We start from the raw sequence: 17,125 nt of genomic DNA, 5'->3' as shown, positions 1-17,125 counted from the left end.
ACGTGTGTGCTCTCTCTCTCTCTCTCTCTCTCTCTCTCTCTCTCTCTCTCTCTCTCTCTCTCTCTCTCTCTCTCTCCTCCCACCTTATTCCTTGTCCCCCTTCACAATCGTCAGTTGCTGTGACCCCCCACCTCTGCCCACCTCCACAGAAACACTCGGAAGAACCTCCAGTGGTGTGCCCACAGTAAACATTGGTCCCTGTCAGGTGACACTAATAAAGGTGCAAATTGTGGCCCCCCTGTCGCTACCCTGCTTGGCTAACTGTGCAGTAGGGGAGGCTGACTTTGATCCTACAACCCCTACTCTACGTGAAACTGTAACCGCACTGCGAGAAAGAACAGGCCACATTAGCCAGGTGCCCTGGGCCCCCAGCCCTGTGGCCAGGAAGAGTCTGCAGAGGTCAAAGACTGCAAGGAAGGGGACTTGCGTACAGCAGGGGAGGAAGCTGATTGGGAAAGATGAAGGGACTGGGCATCCTCGGGGCTCCATCCTGAGCAATGAACAGATGTGGGAGGATTTAAGTTAGGGGCACCTCTGGCGCTGAGTAGACAAGATTGATGGAAGTGGGTGCCAGGAGGTGACAGTGGGGGAGGTAGGGGGTGGCAGGAGGGTCTTCAGCAGGGCCTGGGGAAGGAAGGGTAGGGCTGGGTGTCTCTGGAAAGCTAGAGACGGAAGTTAGGAGTGGGAAAAGGCCCGGGGTTGTGGGGAGAACACCTCTAGCCAGTTTGAGTCGGAGGCATCCTTTGGATGCCCCAGAAGAATCCCAGCTAGGAGCCTGGGGCTTGAGGGACGGGACTGGCGGGTAAAATGCATCCGCTACTAGCAAGGACTTTTGGGATCTGGGGCGAGTGGTGCCCACTCTACAAACCCACAGGACACCTGCCCTTGAGTATGTCACTGGGGAGAGCACAAGGACCAGCATCCCCCACACACCTGAGCCTGGATCTTCCACTGCTGCTCCATCGGGCCCTGGAGCCCAGGGTGGGGGTCTGAGTAGACAGAGGACCCCTCTTGGGAGCTCTGTGTGCTAACAGGACTCCACAGCAGACCCAGGAAGAGCTGCAGGAGCGGATGAGGCCTAAGACCCCTGACTTCTCTGGCCCCTACCCCTTCTCCCTCATGTGTGAGCATGCTCAGCAGCTGCTAGATCCCTGCTTCTGCATGTGCTGGGTTGCTCGCCCACCCCTCCCCCGGCCCTGGACTGCTCCCAGGAACCCTGACCTCTGCATGTTCAGCCGAGCCCACATGTTATGATCTGCCCCATGGAAGGGATGGCTTGTTCTCTGGGGGGGGGGGGGGGGGAGAGGTTTCAGGGAGAGGGTTGGGATACTACTCCTTGGTCCCATCCCAGTGGAACTGGGTGGCCAGGCAGGACCAGGCATCAAGTCAGCAGAGAGGATACGGTGGGTGACTCTTAGCTAGTTTTTTTGCAGCCTTGTGTAAGGCCCTTGGAGCAGTCACCATGGTTGGGCCCAAAAGGCTTACTCCCCACCCCCAGGAGCCCAAGGGCCACTTTTTTTTTTTTTTTTTTGCACCAGAGGCCTCTTACCAGCCTCAGAAATCCTTCAAACTCCAGTCACTGCCTCTTAGCTTCCAAGCCAGGGCTAGCTCAAGGCACAGGTCCAGTAAAGGGCTGCCTCTTTCAGGAAGCAGGCTAAACATAGAATTTACCGCCCCAAAACAGAGCATAGCAATGCCCCACCCCCACCCCCCGCAATCCCAGCACTTGGGAGTCTGAGGCAGGAGGATCTCAGACTCAAGACCAGCCTGGATGATGCCTCGACCATGTTGGAATAAATAAACAATACACTGTGCAAATAGGGAAAGATGAAAGGCCAGAAGAGCGCTGCTGTCTGGGCCGCTTACACAGCCGGCATCATTAGAGCTCATCCAGTCTTGCCGTGTGATCTGGCTCCAAGACAAATCCTTAGACTGGGGCAGAAAGCTCCCACTTATCCAGAGACCCAGTGCCCTCCTGCCTCATGCCTGCTGGTAGTGACCGTGTGGTCCCCAGGCAGAAAACTCAAAAACCAGAGAGATTAGGAAGCTGGAGAGCATACAGCCAGGCTCCAGGGACAGCTGTGAGAGGCCTAAGGGAGAGAAAAAAAAAAAAAAAAAGCCAGATTGGTGGGCAAAATCTGATTTTAAAAGTAACAACTTAAAAAAAAAAATTCAGCAGGCCCAACAAATTACTTTCATTGGCTATACTGGGTCACTAAGCTCCCGTGAAGAGGCTTGGGCCTTGCCCAGTTTCCTGTCTCCACTTAGCCTGGGTGGGAGGCCAGAGGCAGCGACTAGACCTGGGTTTGGAGGACAGACAGGGCCCACCTAGGGAAGTCCTGGGGCCAGGAGTAATCATCCGCCCACCCCCAGCACTGGCCCCTTGGTAGGCCCTGGGCTGATCAGAGCCCACTCGCCCTGGGAGCTGAGATCCTTCCTGCTTCCCTCAGGCCTGGTCCCGAGACCACCACCCAGCCCCAGAAGCTGAGAAGCCATCCCTGAGAGGGGGGAAAAGGGCCCCTAATGCATCTTCTCCGACTCAGCGGGCAGCGAGGACTCACCCTGCAGCCGAACAGCCCCAGCTCCCTCCCGTCCTCCCCATACCCGCTCGCCAAGGGGGTAAGAAAAGATGCCCTTCCGCTTCTCCCCATTGGCTCCAGGCCGCTGCTCCTCTGGGCCGTGGGGTGAGGTCAGGGCGGGCAGGAGCGGGTGGGCAGCTCGGCAGGGCAGGGCAGGGCAGGGTGCCCGGTGAGTCCCAGGACAGATGCATTTCTGGCCCCGAGCGTAACATGCCCTCGAAACCGCACTTGCCCCCTAGGCCTGCGTGTGCTGGCGCCCTTCCCCCACCCCGCCCGTGTCTGTGCTTTGTACTCTTGTGCTGGGTTCTGCAATTTGACCCGCTTGTGTCCTATCGTCTCAGTGCATTTGGTTGTTGGGAGAAATAAAAACCATCTCGATTTTTTTCCTGATTGGATGATTCGGATGTATTATTTTCTTTTCCGTGCTCTTTTGTTATTTCCTCCTCAACCCTGTTTGGTTCTCCTACTTCCCCTCCTCCCGACCTTTCCCCCACTTGTGAGTGGGCCTGGCTGGGTGGGCTTAAGCTTTTCAGTTGATATCTTCCTTTCCCGTACCCCACTCCTTTTTTTTTTTAAGTTCCCCTCTGCTCCATTGCATTAACGGTGCTTTCTCTCCTCTCCCTCTTTATTTGGGGTGTGGCTTGCTTTTTTCCTATTGGTTGGCTTCACGTAGGGGCCTCTGTGAGTGTTGACTACTCTAAGCTCCTCAGGGTGGGTGGATGGTCACCTTTCTTCCTCATCTCCTCAGAATAATTTCATCAACCTGAGCTTTCTCCGCCTCTTCCGTGCTGCCCGACTCATCAAACTCCTTCGGCAGGGTTACACCATCCGCATTCTCCTCTGGACGTTCGTGCAGTCCTTCAAGGTGAGCCCGCAGCCGCGGCCGCAGCCGCCTCTCCTGCTGCTGGTCCGGGCCAGAGCAGACCCCTAGCTCTGGGCGAGATGAGGAAACCAGGCTGAAAGTACTTCTGTGATAGCTACGTCCCCACCCCTGAGCACGACTCTTGCCTAAAGTCAGCGCACAGTGTCTACAGAGCTCTGAAGACTTCGTCCCGCACCCAAGCAGCCCTGGGCGCGTGATCACCTGACCCCAGTGCAAGCAGCTCTGGGCAAGCTGCCTGGCACCCTTCCTCACTGCCTTCCTTCCCTCCAGGCCCTACCATATGTCTGTCTGCTGATCGCCATGCTCTTCTTCATCTACGCCATCATTGGGATGCAGGTGATCCCACACCCTTGGGGTACCAGGGCTGCGGGAGGGGAGCCGGCCACAGAGGGAGCCAGGGCAGCTATGGCTGCCCCGGTCGGTCGTCATCCTCCGTCTCTCCAGGTGTTTGGCAACATCGGCATTGAAATGGAAGATGAGGACAGCGACGAGGATGAATTCCAAATCACTAAGCACAATAACTTCCGGACCTTCTTCCAGGCGCTTATGCTTCTCTTCCGGTGAGGAGGGGCCTGGGGGAATCGAGCTTCTGTTTCGGTTGGGTTCGAACCTGTCTTCATCCTGTGTGATCATTACTCTTCTGGCTGGGGATGTGGTCCCTCTGATTCTGCCAGTTGGGGTGAAGTTAAGTCCTTCTCAGATCTCCTCCTCTTCTTCCAACTACTGCTTTCTGGACAGGGTAGGAGCGTAGAAGGAATATTCCCGGTGTTATCTAGTTGAATTGAGGTGGGAGTTTTAAATACCAATGAAATATGAGATATGAAATATTCACCACAACAAGCCTGGCGTGGTGGCTCCTGCCTTTAATCCCAGCGCTTGGGAGGCAGAGGCAGGCGGATCTCTGTGAGTTCGAGGCCAGCCTGATCTACAAAGCAAGACAGGACAGCCAAGGCTAACAGAGAGACCCTGTCTCTAAAAACCAAAAAAGAAAAGAAAAAGGAAAAAAAAGGAAGAAAGAAAAGAAATATATGGGCATGAGAGAGATGGGAGGGGGGCATTCTAGAGAGAGAGAGAGAGACAGAGAGAGGAAGAGAGAGGAGGAGAGAAAGCAAGAGATTAAGAGAATAAGAGGGGGGCAGGTGAGGCGGGTTTGTCCTTTAATATACTGGGCAGGGGCACGCCTACTGGCAGGTAGGTAATGATGTCATAGGTTGCTAGGCAGACTGGGCCAGCATCTTAACAGGGAGTCCTTGTCTCACAAAGGAACACACTAACAAAACAAGGCAGCTCTTTTTTTTTTTTTTTTTTTTTTTAAACAAAGCATACAGCAAGATCCAGGAGACCCAGCAAGTAAAACCAAAGTAGTTTCTGTCTTGTATCCCTGATGTAGGTATTGACTGTGTCTGTGTTTCACCCCATTGATGGCAACTACTTCACAAGCTGATGTGATCAGCCAATGGGTTCAAAGGGGACACGGAAGATTCAGAAAACAGGAGCCCTTGCTCACTAGCTACTTTCAATAGAAAAAGTCTGTTTCTCACAATCCCCACCCCATCTTAGCCAGCATAGATTGACCATTTTCAAGTTTCTTTTTTTTTTTTTGTCTTTGTTTTGTTTTTTGAGACAGGGTCTCTCTGTGTAGCCTTCGCTGTCCTGGACTCTCTTTGTAGACCAGGCTGGCCTCGAACTCACAGAGATCCATCTGCCTCTGCCTCCCAAGTGCTAGGATTAAAGGCGTGCGCCACCATGCCCGACTTGAAGAAACTATGAAGTTTCTAGTAACAGGAAACTTGCTATAATAAGTGATAGCTTAAGCATGGTTCAAGGTAAGCCCATCTTCCTAAAGAAAAGACTGTTTGATCGACCCAGCCCAACTGGATTGTGAGGTTTTTTTTACCCTAGACAGGAGGCCTACTCTCCTGACCAGGAGTTCTGTCTCAACACACATTTACTGTTTGTCTTGCTTAGGGTCACGATTGCCTTGATGAAATACCATGACCAAAAACAAGTTGGGAAAGAAAGAGTTTCTTTGCCTTGTACATCCATGTTATCACTTAAGAAAGTCAGGGCAGGAACCTGCAGGCAGGAGCTGATGCAGGGGCCATGGAGGGGAGCTGCTTACTGACTTGCTTCCCCTGGCTTGCTCAGCCAGCTTTCTTTATAGAACCCAGGACCACCAGCTCAGGGGTGGCCCCATCAACAAAAGGCTGGGACTTCCCTGCTCAATTGCTAATTAAGAAAATGCCCTACAAGCTGAGCGTGGTGGCACACACCTTTCTTTAATCCCAGCACTTGAGAGGCAGAGGCAGGCAGATGGCTCCAAAAAACCAAAAGAAAGAAAATGTCCTACAGGCCTGGCTGCAGGCCAGTCTTACCCAGGCATCTTCTCAGTTGCGACTCCCTCCTCTCAGGTGAACCTAGCTTATATCAACTTGACACAAAAGTAGCTAGCACAAGAGCCCATGAAGGGTGTTGCTTATTGGCAGAGGGAGGCGGATCTCTGTGAGTTGTGAGTTCGAGGCCAGCCTGGACTACAAAGTGAGTCCAGGACAGCCAAGGCAACATGGAGAAACCCTGTCTCAAAAAAACAAAACAAAACAAAACAAAAAAACCAAACAATAACAAAAACAGAAATATTATAAGAATATGTTTTCGTTTTAATCCCTCCCAGGTGTGGGGATACGGGGCTGCTTCTCAGGAGCTGTCTATGATTTGTCTAGTGCCCTGGTGGGGGCCATGATTTTGCCAGCTGCAGGTAGTTTTTGCGCTTTCGTGACATTTGGAGTCACACGTTGACTTTTCACACAGTATATAAGTGCTGGGGCCCTGAGAGGCACAGAGGGTTGTTGGTGACGTTGGTCACGGTTTGTTGAGTAGTTATGTGCAAAGAAGAAGAAATTAAATCTCCTGACAGTGAAGTTCATACTTGCCCCAAGGAGCTGGATGCCCCTAATCAGCAGGAAGCAGTCTAAGATAACACCCCCCCTTTCAGACCCCTGCCTTTATTCAGGGATCTCTTTCCTTTCCTCTCTATCCTTTTTCTCTCTTAACCAGTGTTAGGGGTTGAAAGGGAAGAAGAAAATGAGTAAAGGGTGGAAGAAAGAACCCACAAAGTAGTAAAAAGCCAGGCTGTATACCCTCCCCGACCCTGGAACCCCCAACCCTGGTCCACCCTCCTTTTTACTTAGCTTCTCTGGGTCTGTGGATGGTAGTGTGCTTGTCCTTTACTTTGTAGCTAATGTCCCACTTGTGAGTACATACCATGTTTGTCTTTCTGAGACTGGGTTAATGGAGGCATTTTCTTAATTGAGGTTCCCTCCTCTCAGATGACATTAGCTTGTGTCAGGGTGACATAAAACTATCCGGCACACTGCTATTTTACTATTCTCTCTGCTGAAATGGTAACCCTAAAGCTGTTTGGGAAACAAGTCAAACATCAGGGGCCCCCAGAACACTTTGGCATATATCTTAGTTGGGGGTCTATTGCTATAATGAAACACCGTGACCAAAAGGCAAGTTGGGAGGAAAGAGTTTATTTGGATTATACTTCCATATCACTGTTCATCCTCCAAGGAAGTCAGGACAGGAACTCAAACAGGGCAGGAATCTAGAGGCAGGAGCTGATGCAGCCATGGAGAGGTGCTGTTTACTGACTTGCTTCCCATGACTTGCTCAGTCTGCTTTCTTATAAAAGCCAGGACCACCAGCCCAGAGATGATGACACAACCCATAATAGGCTGGGCTCTTTTAAAATGCCTTACAGCCTGATCTTATGGAGGCATTTTCCCAATTGAGGCTCCCTCCTTTCAGATGCCTGTAGTTTGTGCATCAAGTTGACATAAGACTAGCCAGCACAGCATATCTAGTCTCTGACAAGAATGGGGCTGCTGCTGGGCAGTGGTGGCACACGCCTTTAATCCCAGCACTCGGGAGGCAGAGGCAGGCAGATCTCTGTGAGTTCGAGGCCAGCCTGGTCTACAGAGTGAGTTCCAGGACAGCCAGGGCTACACAGAGACACCCTGTCTGGGGCTGGGGGTGGGGTGGGTACGGCGGCTGCTAAGCAGCACAAGGATATTTTTGGCTTTTAGCAAAGAAAGTTTACTTTGAGCCTTTTTTTTTTTTTAAGTGTAACTCCCATTTTATTTGTCCAAAGTATTTTTTTCTTCTGTCCTGTCTTTACATGGGCTTTGGAGGAGGTCGTGGTGCAGCACCAGCGGTTCTAAACCATGGTGGGGGTGTTCGGTCCTTCCGGGCCTCACGGATCGGTTCCTGACCATCTTGCTATGAATGGCACAGCTCACGCAGTAATGCAGCTTGACGTAGAGCTTGGGCAACACGTAAGCATCAAAGATGCTGGCTTTGGAGATGTCCCTGACAGCAGGGGCCTCTACAATGTTCCGGATGACGATCTTCTTAATGGCCTTGTCCTTGGGCATGCACCGGGCGCGGTTGGTGCATCGAATTGGCTGCACGTGACCGAGGCCCCTTTTTAGCCCTTTTTAGCACGGCCGTTGTTTCTCCTTTTTTTGGTCATCTTGGAGGCAAGACTTGCACTTTGGGCCTTTTTACCCTAAACTGCGTAGACAATTTCTACCTCCTGTTCTTAACACCCCCCACCCCCATCCTCTGAAGAGATCACCCTGAGTGCTACTGCAAATTTGTGGTGACAACCAATCTGGCCCCTGCCAGCTGAATTGGAGGAATCAAGTTTTGAGTTACCCATCCAGAGAGCACATCTCCCCTCCACTGTCAGATGCAGGGAGCAACGGGACTTTGACTGGTCTGTGAAAAGAGATGTTGGGGGAGAACTAAAAGAAAAGCCTGGGCAGGGAACCAGAAGCCATATCCAGGTCAAAGTTCCTCACTAACTGGGCTCACAAGAGCGCCCATCTGCTGGGCCCTTCCTTACTCTTCTCTTGGCCTTCACGGCCTGACTCAGCAGTGACGACCGCAGGATCTGTTTTCCGCAGGATCTGTTTTCAGGCAGCAGCTCAGACGTTGGATTGGCTACAGTCACAGTGTAAGGGCCTCCCAGGTGGCGCTAGAGAGTGAAAGAGAAGAATTTTGATTTTTTTTTTTTTTTTAGGTTTTTTGTTTTGGTTTTGGTTTCATTTTTTGTTTGTTTGTTTGTTTTATGTAAGTCTACCTCTCCAGGCTTCAGGTAGGTTCTACAGTGAGTCAAAGCCTGAAGTCTCAAATCTGAGCAAATGAGCCAGGCATGGTGATGCATTCATGCCTTTAATGCCAACGCTTGGAGGCAGAGGCGGGTAGGATCTCTGAGTTCGAGGCCAGTCTGGCCTACCTGGTGAGTGCCAGGACAGCCAGAGCTACGCAGAGACTCTGTCTCAAACAAACAAACAAGGGGCTGGAGAGATGGCACAGAGGTTAAGAGCACTGGCTGTTCTTCCAGAGGACCCAGGTTCAATTCCCAGGCCCTCATTGGCAGCTCACAACTGTCTGTAACTCAACTTCCTGGGGATGTGACATACTCACACAGACATACATTCAGGCAAAACACCAATGCACATAAAATAAAAATAAACAAATCATTCAGAAAAAAATCTGAGCAGCACTTGTTTGTTTGAAACAGGGTCTCAGTATGTAGGCCTGGTTGTCCTGGTACACCAGGCCTTCAACTCAGTCTCTGCCCCCCAAATGCTGGGATTAAAGGTGTGTGCCACTGCACCAGCAAAGTTTTTGTTAATACTTTTTTAAAAAGATTTATTTATTTATTTTATTTTATTATGTATACAGCATACTGCCTGCATGTACACCTGCAGGCCAGAGGAGGGCACCAGATCTCATTATAGGGAATTGAACTCATGACCTCTGGAAGAGCAGACAGTGCTCTTAACCTCTAAGCCATCTCTCCAGCCATATTATCTTTCTTCCTGGGCGGTAAAGACCCGTAGATGGCCAAAATTAATCACTTTCTTTGTTTCTTTTTTCTTTTCTTTTCTTTAATTTTTTTTTTTTCCTCTAGTCAAGCCCAGTAGAGGGTCTGATCCTCAGGGATCACTGCTTGTGTTTGAGGGACCTCTGGCTCCATTAATAGTTGCTCCATTTTTGTAAGGACAAATGGGAGACCTTGCTTGAACACAGCTTCACTAGGCACAAAGAGACTCTTTCCTCTGTGTGGACACCTCTGGAGGCTGGAGGCTGGTTAGAATCAGTTGGTGGGTCTCCATGACCTCCCTGACCGAGAGAGCAGGTGACTCACCATGATTACAGAACATATTTAGAGATGCCCCACAGTGCCCCAGAATCTAGTTGACCTTGGAGGCAAAGGGGGTAAATACTGACTTTTTAATCCTTCTGCCCATACCAGTATAGGCCTGCGAGTAGGACTGCTGAACACCCAGAGGGGTCAGTTACGCCAGTCAAGGATTTCAACTACTGCGTGTGCCTGGACAAAAGCAAATCACTTTATATATAAGAAACATAGATTACATCCAGGCGGTGGTGGCGCACGCCTTCAATCCCAGCACTTAGGAGGCAGAGACAGGCAGGTCTCTGTGAGTTCTCCTGGTCTATAGAGCAAGTCCCAGGACAGCTAGAGCTGTTACACAGAGAAACTGTCTCGAAAAACAAAACAAAACAAAAAAACCAAGAAACCTAGATTAGCCATACATGCCCATCCTTTAAACCAGTCTTTGTGGTCAACAAGAGCAGATCAATAGCATCATTGATTTAAACAGACATTTGACATTGATGTATTGAACTTTGACCTTAGAAATGTCAATGTTATCTATATAGTCTCTAAGAATCATTTACAAACCTGAACTAACTAACTAACTCAGACTTTCGTAAATTACATGGGCTTCCTAGTTTTCTTATCTATTCTGGAAACATCCAGCTATGTTAATCTTCATGCATAAAGCCTTCTTTACTAATGCTATTTCCATTTTTGCATCCTTCTAACATTTTCTTTGACCTATCAGTTTTCTTTTTCTTTTCTTTTCTTTTTTTTTTTTTTTTTTTCAAGACAGGGTTTCTCTGTGTAGTCCTGGCTGTCCTGGACTCACTTTGTAGACCAGGCTGGCCTCGAACTCACAGAGATATGCCTGCCTCTGCCTCCTGAATGCTGGGATTAAAGGCGTGTGCCACCACCGCCCAGCCTATCCCCTTCTTATAAGGTCCTAATGACAAACGGAAGTTCACCCTGTGGGAACCGAAGAGTTTGTAGGGCTTACTTACAGATTTTGACTGAGGAGTTGCTGACAAGAACGTGGGTGACCTGAAAGGCACACTGGAAAGTCTTCACTCAGTATGGACAATGCCTTTCCCATAGCTGCGTAGGTGGAACCCTCTCTCTCTAGTCTTCCCCTGTCTTTATACTCTGGCTCCTCCCCAAGACCTCAAGGCCAAGTGCAAACCTGTGGCAGCTGACTGGGAGGTGGGGGGGAGGGGGGAGGGGGTGCGGCAGCGAGGCAAAGAGGGCTGGACACAGTGAGGGTCCAGTGGACCTGCCCACGCCCTCCTCCTATGAAGAAACATCAATGGTTAACAAGTTCAACTGTGAGGATCTTTTAAAAGATTTATTTCGTGTGTGCGTGTGTGTGTGTGTGTGTGTGTGTGTGTGTGTGTGTGTGTGTGTACATCACACGCATGCAAGAGCCCTCAGAGGTCAGAGGAGGAGTGTTTTAACTTAAGCGGAGGACAGAAAGAAGGCCACTGCGGGATATGTTAAGACTTTACTAGCAGCAGGGGCATGGGCCTCTGACAGACCCAACTGCCCGACAGCCTAAGCTGAAACACTTTTACTGTTACACAAAAGGCCTTTCATCAAAGTCAATTCCCACATACCAAAAACTCCTATCTGATCTAGGAGTTGTCTGAAGGAGCCATTACCTAAGCAATTAGCAGCCGTTACACGAGAATTCCTGGTTTGCCAGGGATGTCGTACAACTGAGGTCATACAAAGAATGGCTCTGAAAGTACCAAGGAAGTCCTAGATGGCAGCCGCTGATACGTTTGCAAAAGATTGCCGCAAGCCTAAGTGGCAGCCGCTCCAAGGCAAGTGCCTGGTGCTGTGGCTCTTCTAAAACCCCTCTGCAGAGCACCTCTAAGTGGAGTAAGCGGCCATGTGGGTGCTGGGAGGGGAGCCCCGGTGGCCTGCTTTTGTTGGTGGCATCACTTCATGGTCACATCATTGCCCCCTTTTACTTTCCTCCAAGCCCTCCCCACGTCCTGTCTTACTCTTTTTTTTTTAATTTATGACCTTTTGCATATTATTTATTTATTTATTTATTTATTTTGGGTCTTTTTTTTTTTTTTTTTTTTTTTTTTTTTGGAGACAGACAGGATTTCTCTAGGTAGCCTTGTCTGTCCTGGACTCATTACACGATTGCCTGGCTCATTATAGTATTTCCCACTCCTGTCCTTATCTCAAACAACGCCCCCTTCTCTAAGGAGAGGATGTCTGGATCTAAATTGAGAGCCCAGTGAGCCCCTTAGGGATGGCACCCCTCCGCTGGGAACAGCTTCCTGAGTGTCCTGGCATCTACTGTGCGGTTCAGTCTTCCTGGGCCATTTCCCACTTTAGTGAGAAACTTTCCATCCTGGGAGCCTTGCCAGCCCACTTTACCTGAGACCCTGGGAGCCACCACAACATGACAGGGCATGTGTCTCCCAGGGGAGGGAATCTGAACATCTCCCAGATGGGTTTGAAATTCAAGACAAGCCCTCAAATTGTCAGAAACAAAGAATAACCTCCATGTTCCATAAAGGAACATATCAGCAAAGTGAATGGAGCTTGGCAAGACATTTTTTTTTTTTAAAGAGTATGGACCAAACTCCAAACTAGTCTAGCAAGCACACCAGGACCAAAATGGCCTCTGTCTTTTATCCTTGACATACGTGGTGACAGCATCCCATCCCACTGGCTTCCACAATGTGACACGATTAGCTGACTGGCACAAAGAGGAAGATTCAGAAAACATAATGCCTTGTCCAGCCAGCTTCTTATGATTTTATTTTTGTTTGTTTGCTTGCTTTCCCATCCCCCCACCCCACCCCACCCTTTTTTTTTTTTTGAGACAGGGTCTCTCTGTGTAGCCTTGGCTGTCCTGGTCTGGCTTTGTAGACCAGGCTGGCCTCGATTTTATAGCAATCCACCTGCCTCTGCCTCTCTGAGTCCTGGAATTAAAGGTGCGTGCCACCACGCCCGGCCAAAGATAGCAGTTTAGCTTATTTTTAATTTTTTGACTCAGGGTTTCTCTGTGTAGCCCTGGCTGTGCAGGAGCTAACTCTATTGACAGATTGGCCTCAAACTCAAGATCGGCCTGCCTCTGCCTCCAAGTGCTGGGATTAAAGGCATATACCCACTACGTCTGGCTAGACATTTGGTTCTTAATCCCGGCTTCATGTTCTGAGCCAACAGATGCTAGCTGAGTCCCCCATGTTGCACAGAACCCAGGATACAGCCAAGACGGTGGCAGGGGGAAAGTGAGAACACTTCCCTGTTGGGAAGACCATTGGTCAGCTAATTATTGAGGCTGTTAAAGAGGACAGGACAAGATTTAGAGGGAGTGGAAACCCAGCTGCCGTCCGTCCCAGCACACAAGAAGAAGAGGCAGGCAGGCAGGAGAACTGAGAGCCTGAGGCCAGCCTAGGCTACATAGTAAGACTCTGTGAGAGACACGGAGAGATCCTGGGAGGGACCGTCAAGCCAGGAAGTGCAAATGTCCTGAGGCGGGAACATGGCTGCTACATTTGAAGACAGGAGCCTGGCATGCCTAGAGCAGCAGCCTGGAGACAAAGCACTAAGACATGGGCCTGTGGAGAAGAGAAGAAAGGCTTAGAGTCACAGATGGAATCCCCAGACAGTCACCGCCACCAGTCACCGCCTCCTGGGGACTTTCTTTCGCATTCTTCTTAGATTTATTTTAAAAAATTTTTAGAGATGTATTTATTTATTGTGTATACACTGCTCTGCCTACATGTACACCTGCAGGACAGGAGACGGCATCATACTGGATTGTAGATGGTTGTGAGCCACCATGTGGTTGCTGGGAATTGAACTCTGGAAGAGCAGTCAGTGCTCTTCACCGCTGAGCCATCTCTCCAGCCCCACATTTATAAAATTTTAGTGGGTGTGGCACACCTGCCATGGCACATGAGTGGAGATCAGAGGACGACTCACGGGAGGATGGCAGGTCTTCCCTTTTGTCCTGTGGGCCCCAGCCATCCAACTCATGGGGGCCAGGCCTTGTGGCAAGAACCTGTGCTCAGGGCTGGAGAGATGGCTCAGTGATTAAGAACACTGGCTGCTCTTTCCAGAGGTCCTGGGTTCAATTCTCAACAACCACGTGGTGGCTCACAACCATCTATAAAGTGATCTGATGCCCTCTTCTGGTATGAAGGTGTACATGCAGATGGCGCGCCCATCTACATAAGAATAAACAAACAAACAAATAAATAAAGGAGCCTGTGCTCACTGACCCTCCCACCCCACCTTTAAGGCACTTTAAAAGCATGACCTGGGTTATGCACAGCCTTCTGAGCACTTAGGTAAAGGGACGATCCCCTGGGACCTGAGCCCATGACCAGCCAGCCCAGAGCAGTAGTGTCCATTTGGGGCCGGAGCCCAGGTCACTGACGCCGCGTATCCTCAGGAGCGCCACAGGGGAAGCGTGGCACAACATCATGCTCTCCTGCCTCAGCGGGAAGCCGTGTGACAAGAACTCGGGGATCACCACAGCTGACTGTGGCAATGAGTTCGCCTACTTCTACTTCGTCTCCTTCATCTTCCTTTGCTCTTTCCTGGTGAGTCTGCACAGGCGGAGGGCCGTGGCCTTACCCCTGGCCCCTGGCCCTGACTACGGCCAGTGAATCTCTACAGACTGTGGCTGAGGGGTGGTGGGGGGCGGTGGGAAGACTCCTTCGCTCCCTGCTACTGTCTCCCACATGGTGACATCTGGATGGGTGGCTGTGTTAAAGAAAACCCTAGCTCCATTACTCTGAGCCGGGCCTCCCACAGAGGACCAGGCCTCTGCAATTGGAACTGGACCCCAGTGAGAATCGAATTTGTCCCTGGTGGGAGACTTTGGACCACCACACCAGGCACTAGCGTTGGCTCCAGGCTCACATAGCCCCCTACCTCTGAATGTGCCATCTCTCTCAGGCTTTGCTTCTCTCTCTCTCTCTCTCTCTCTCTCTCTCTCTCTCTCTCTCTCTCTCTCTCTCTCTCCCCTTCCCCCCTTTTGCTTCCCCCCCACTGGCTTCTACTCTCATTGGCCTTGTGAGTGCGTTATGATTATTCTATCAGGATGGCCTAATAATGTTTATTATCAGGCCTATCATTATTAGAGATGTATTTTTAGTTGTATGGGTGTTTTTATTTTTAAAGGTTTATTTATTTATCATACAGTATCCTGCCCAAATGTATGCCTGCAAACCAGAAGAGGGCACCAGATTTCATTATAGATGGTTGTGAACCAACATGTGGTTGCTGGGAATTGAACTCAGGACCTTTGGAAGAATAGCCATTGCTCTTAACCTCTGAGCCATCTCTCCAGCCCCAGGCCTATCATTATTATTACAGCAGTATTTTCTAACTCACTAGCGATCAATCAAGACACAGACACCTGTTATATTTTAAACTAGCCTTGTTAACCTGGGGCAGGGCAGGTATTAATCCCCTAAACTACTTCCCACAGTGGGGCAGGTACAGGATATCTGACCCAATCCCATGCCTTCTGTTTTTAATAATTTCTATCGAGCTACCTTCCATCCATAATCCCAAATACTTATGAATTATCACCATCTGGGCCAAATCCTCCATCCACACTGACCATGTGCTTCTCCTCCACCTAACCCATGGCGCAACCTTCTTTCTCTAGCTCTTCTCCTCCTTTTTCCCTGGATCCTTCCCGACTCCCAAAGCCACACCTATCCCATTTGCCCCACCCACATATGATGGCCTTCTATTGGTCAAACAGGTTAGGTGAGGTACAATATGGGGCACAGAGACAGCAAGTGGTAATTAGCATCAAAATACATCAGACCAACCTCCAACCTGAGTGGGTATCTTTTGTGTCTGTGCCATTTGTGCCTGGGTCCTTTTCCTCATCTGGTCCCTTCCTCTTCCCCTTGGGTCTCTGTGTCCCTGCCTCTTCTCCCTCAGATGCTGAATCTCTTTGTTGCTGTCATCATGGACAACTTTGAGTACCTCACCCGAGATTCCTCCATCCTGGGGCCCCACCACCTGGATGAGTACGTGCGTGTCTGGGCCGAGTATGACCCTGCTGCCTGGTAAGGAGGCATCTCAAATGATCTAGCTGTGTCGTCCACCTCCTCCTGACTGGAACAGGAACTCAGTCAGGTCTCAGGCATGGGACATTGAGTCCTAGGGCTCTAGCAGGGACGTTATGAGTGAGTCCAGGGTGGGAACCATGACTTTTTACACTACCCCCAGGTTGAGCACATTCCAACCCTTGCCCAAGTCCCAGCCTTTCTAGATGGTCAACTATGAAGATTTTCAAGGATCCCCGGCCCCTACAACTCCTCTGGTCTCTTAGGGTGAGGCCTCTGGGTGGTAACCAACGTTAAGAACCTCTGGTCTCCATTCACCTGGGAGTAGAGAGACAGCCCTGCCCACGCCCCCTTGGCACATGCCCCAAGGGTCAGAGTGGCAGGATTCAGTTCAAAACTTTGAACAGGCTGAACATTGGCACATGTAGGCAATCCCAGCACTCCAAAGGCTGAGGAGAATCAGGAGTACAGGGCCAGCCTAGGTTACAGTGACCTTGTTTTAAAAATAATCAGAATAAACAAGGCATGGCAGTACATATTCTTAATCCCAGCAAATAAGAGGCAGAGGCACATGGAGTTCTGTGAACTTGAGGTCAACCTGGTGTGTACAGTGAGTTCGAGGCCAGCTAAAACTATATAATATATGAGACTGTTTAAAAAAAAAAGCTGGATATGATGTTACACACCTTTAATCCCAGCACTCAAGAGGTAGAGGCAAGCCGATGGCTGAATTCAAGACTAGCTTGGTCTACACAGAGTTCCAGGATATCTAGGGCTATACATAGAAACCCTACTTCAAAATAATAATAATAGTTGTTGTTAGTATTATTACTACTACTACTACTACTACTAAAACAAAAGAGCCAAGCATGGTGGTGTACAACTATAATCCCAGTTTTTAGAAGACTGAGGCAGAGCTGGGCGCGGCGGCACAAGCCTTTAATCCCAGCACTTGGGAGGCAGAGGCAGGTGGATCTCTGTGAATTCAAGATACATTACCCCACTTCAAAATAAAATTTTAGGGCTAGCGAGTTGGCTTAATGTGTAAAGGCACTTGCTGCCTCGCCTAACTACTACGTGAGTTCAATCCCCACAAGTTGTTCTCTCGCCTACACACACACACACAGGCTTAGTTAGGGTTTTATTTCAGTGAAGAGACACCATGGCTATGGCAACTCTTTTTTTTGTTTTTTGTTTTTTGTTTTTCGAGACAAGGTCTCTCTGTGTAGCCTTGGCTGTCCTGGACTCACTTTGTAGACCAGGCTGGCCTCGAACTCACAGCGATCCGCCTGCCTCTGCCTCCCGAGTGCTGGGATTAAAGGCGTGCGCCACCACGCCCAGCTTTATGGCAACTCTTATAAAGAAAAACACTTCATTGATGCTAGCTCACAGTTTCAGAGCTTTAGTC

At 49.8% G+C, this 17,125-nt stretch overlaps 1 protein-coding gene and 1 pseudogene across 10 annotated transcripts in view; one reads left to right on the top strand and one right to left on the bottom strand.

Annotated features, from left to right (window-relative positions):
• The window catches only part of CACNA1A (calcium voltage-gated channel subunit alpha1 A), a 247,265-nt gene that overhangs the window by 204,077 nt on the left and 26,063 nt on the right, over positions 1–17,125 (top strand). For all 9 annotated transcript variants that reach the window (XM_084756459.1, XM_084756458.1, XM_084756456.1 and 6 more), the window contains exons 32-36: positions 3,328–3,444; positions 3,733–3,798; positions 3,907–4,022; positions 14,079–14,229; positions 15,590–15,717. In XM_084756459.1, coding sequence (XP_084612585.1) covers positions 3,328–3,444; positions 3,733–3,798; positions 3,907–4,022; positions 14,079–14,229; positions 15,590–15,717 — 578 coding nt within the window. The remainder of the gene's footprint in view (positions 1–3,327; positions 3,445–3,732; positions 3,799–3,906; positions 4,023–14,078; positions 14,230–15,589; positions 15,718–17,125) is intronic.
• On the bottom strand, positions 7,214–8,500 carry LOC311583179 (small ribosomal subunit protein eS26-like; annotated as a pseudogene). The gene has a single exon. The product of its transcript is annotated as a small ribosomal subunit protein eS26-like (transcript).

The sequence above is a fragment of the Acomys minous genome (genome assembly GCF_964271855.1).
Source record: "Acomys minous genome assembly, chromosome: 14".
Lineage (NCBI taxonomy): Eukaryota > Metazoa > Chordata > Mammalia > Rodentia > Muridae > Acomys > Acomys minous.
The sequence above is the reverse complement of the archived record's forward strand: the minus strand, read 5'-3'. Positions and strand labels throughout refer to the sequence as shown.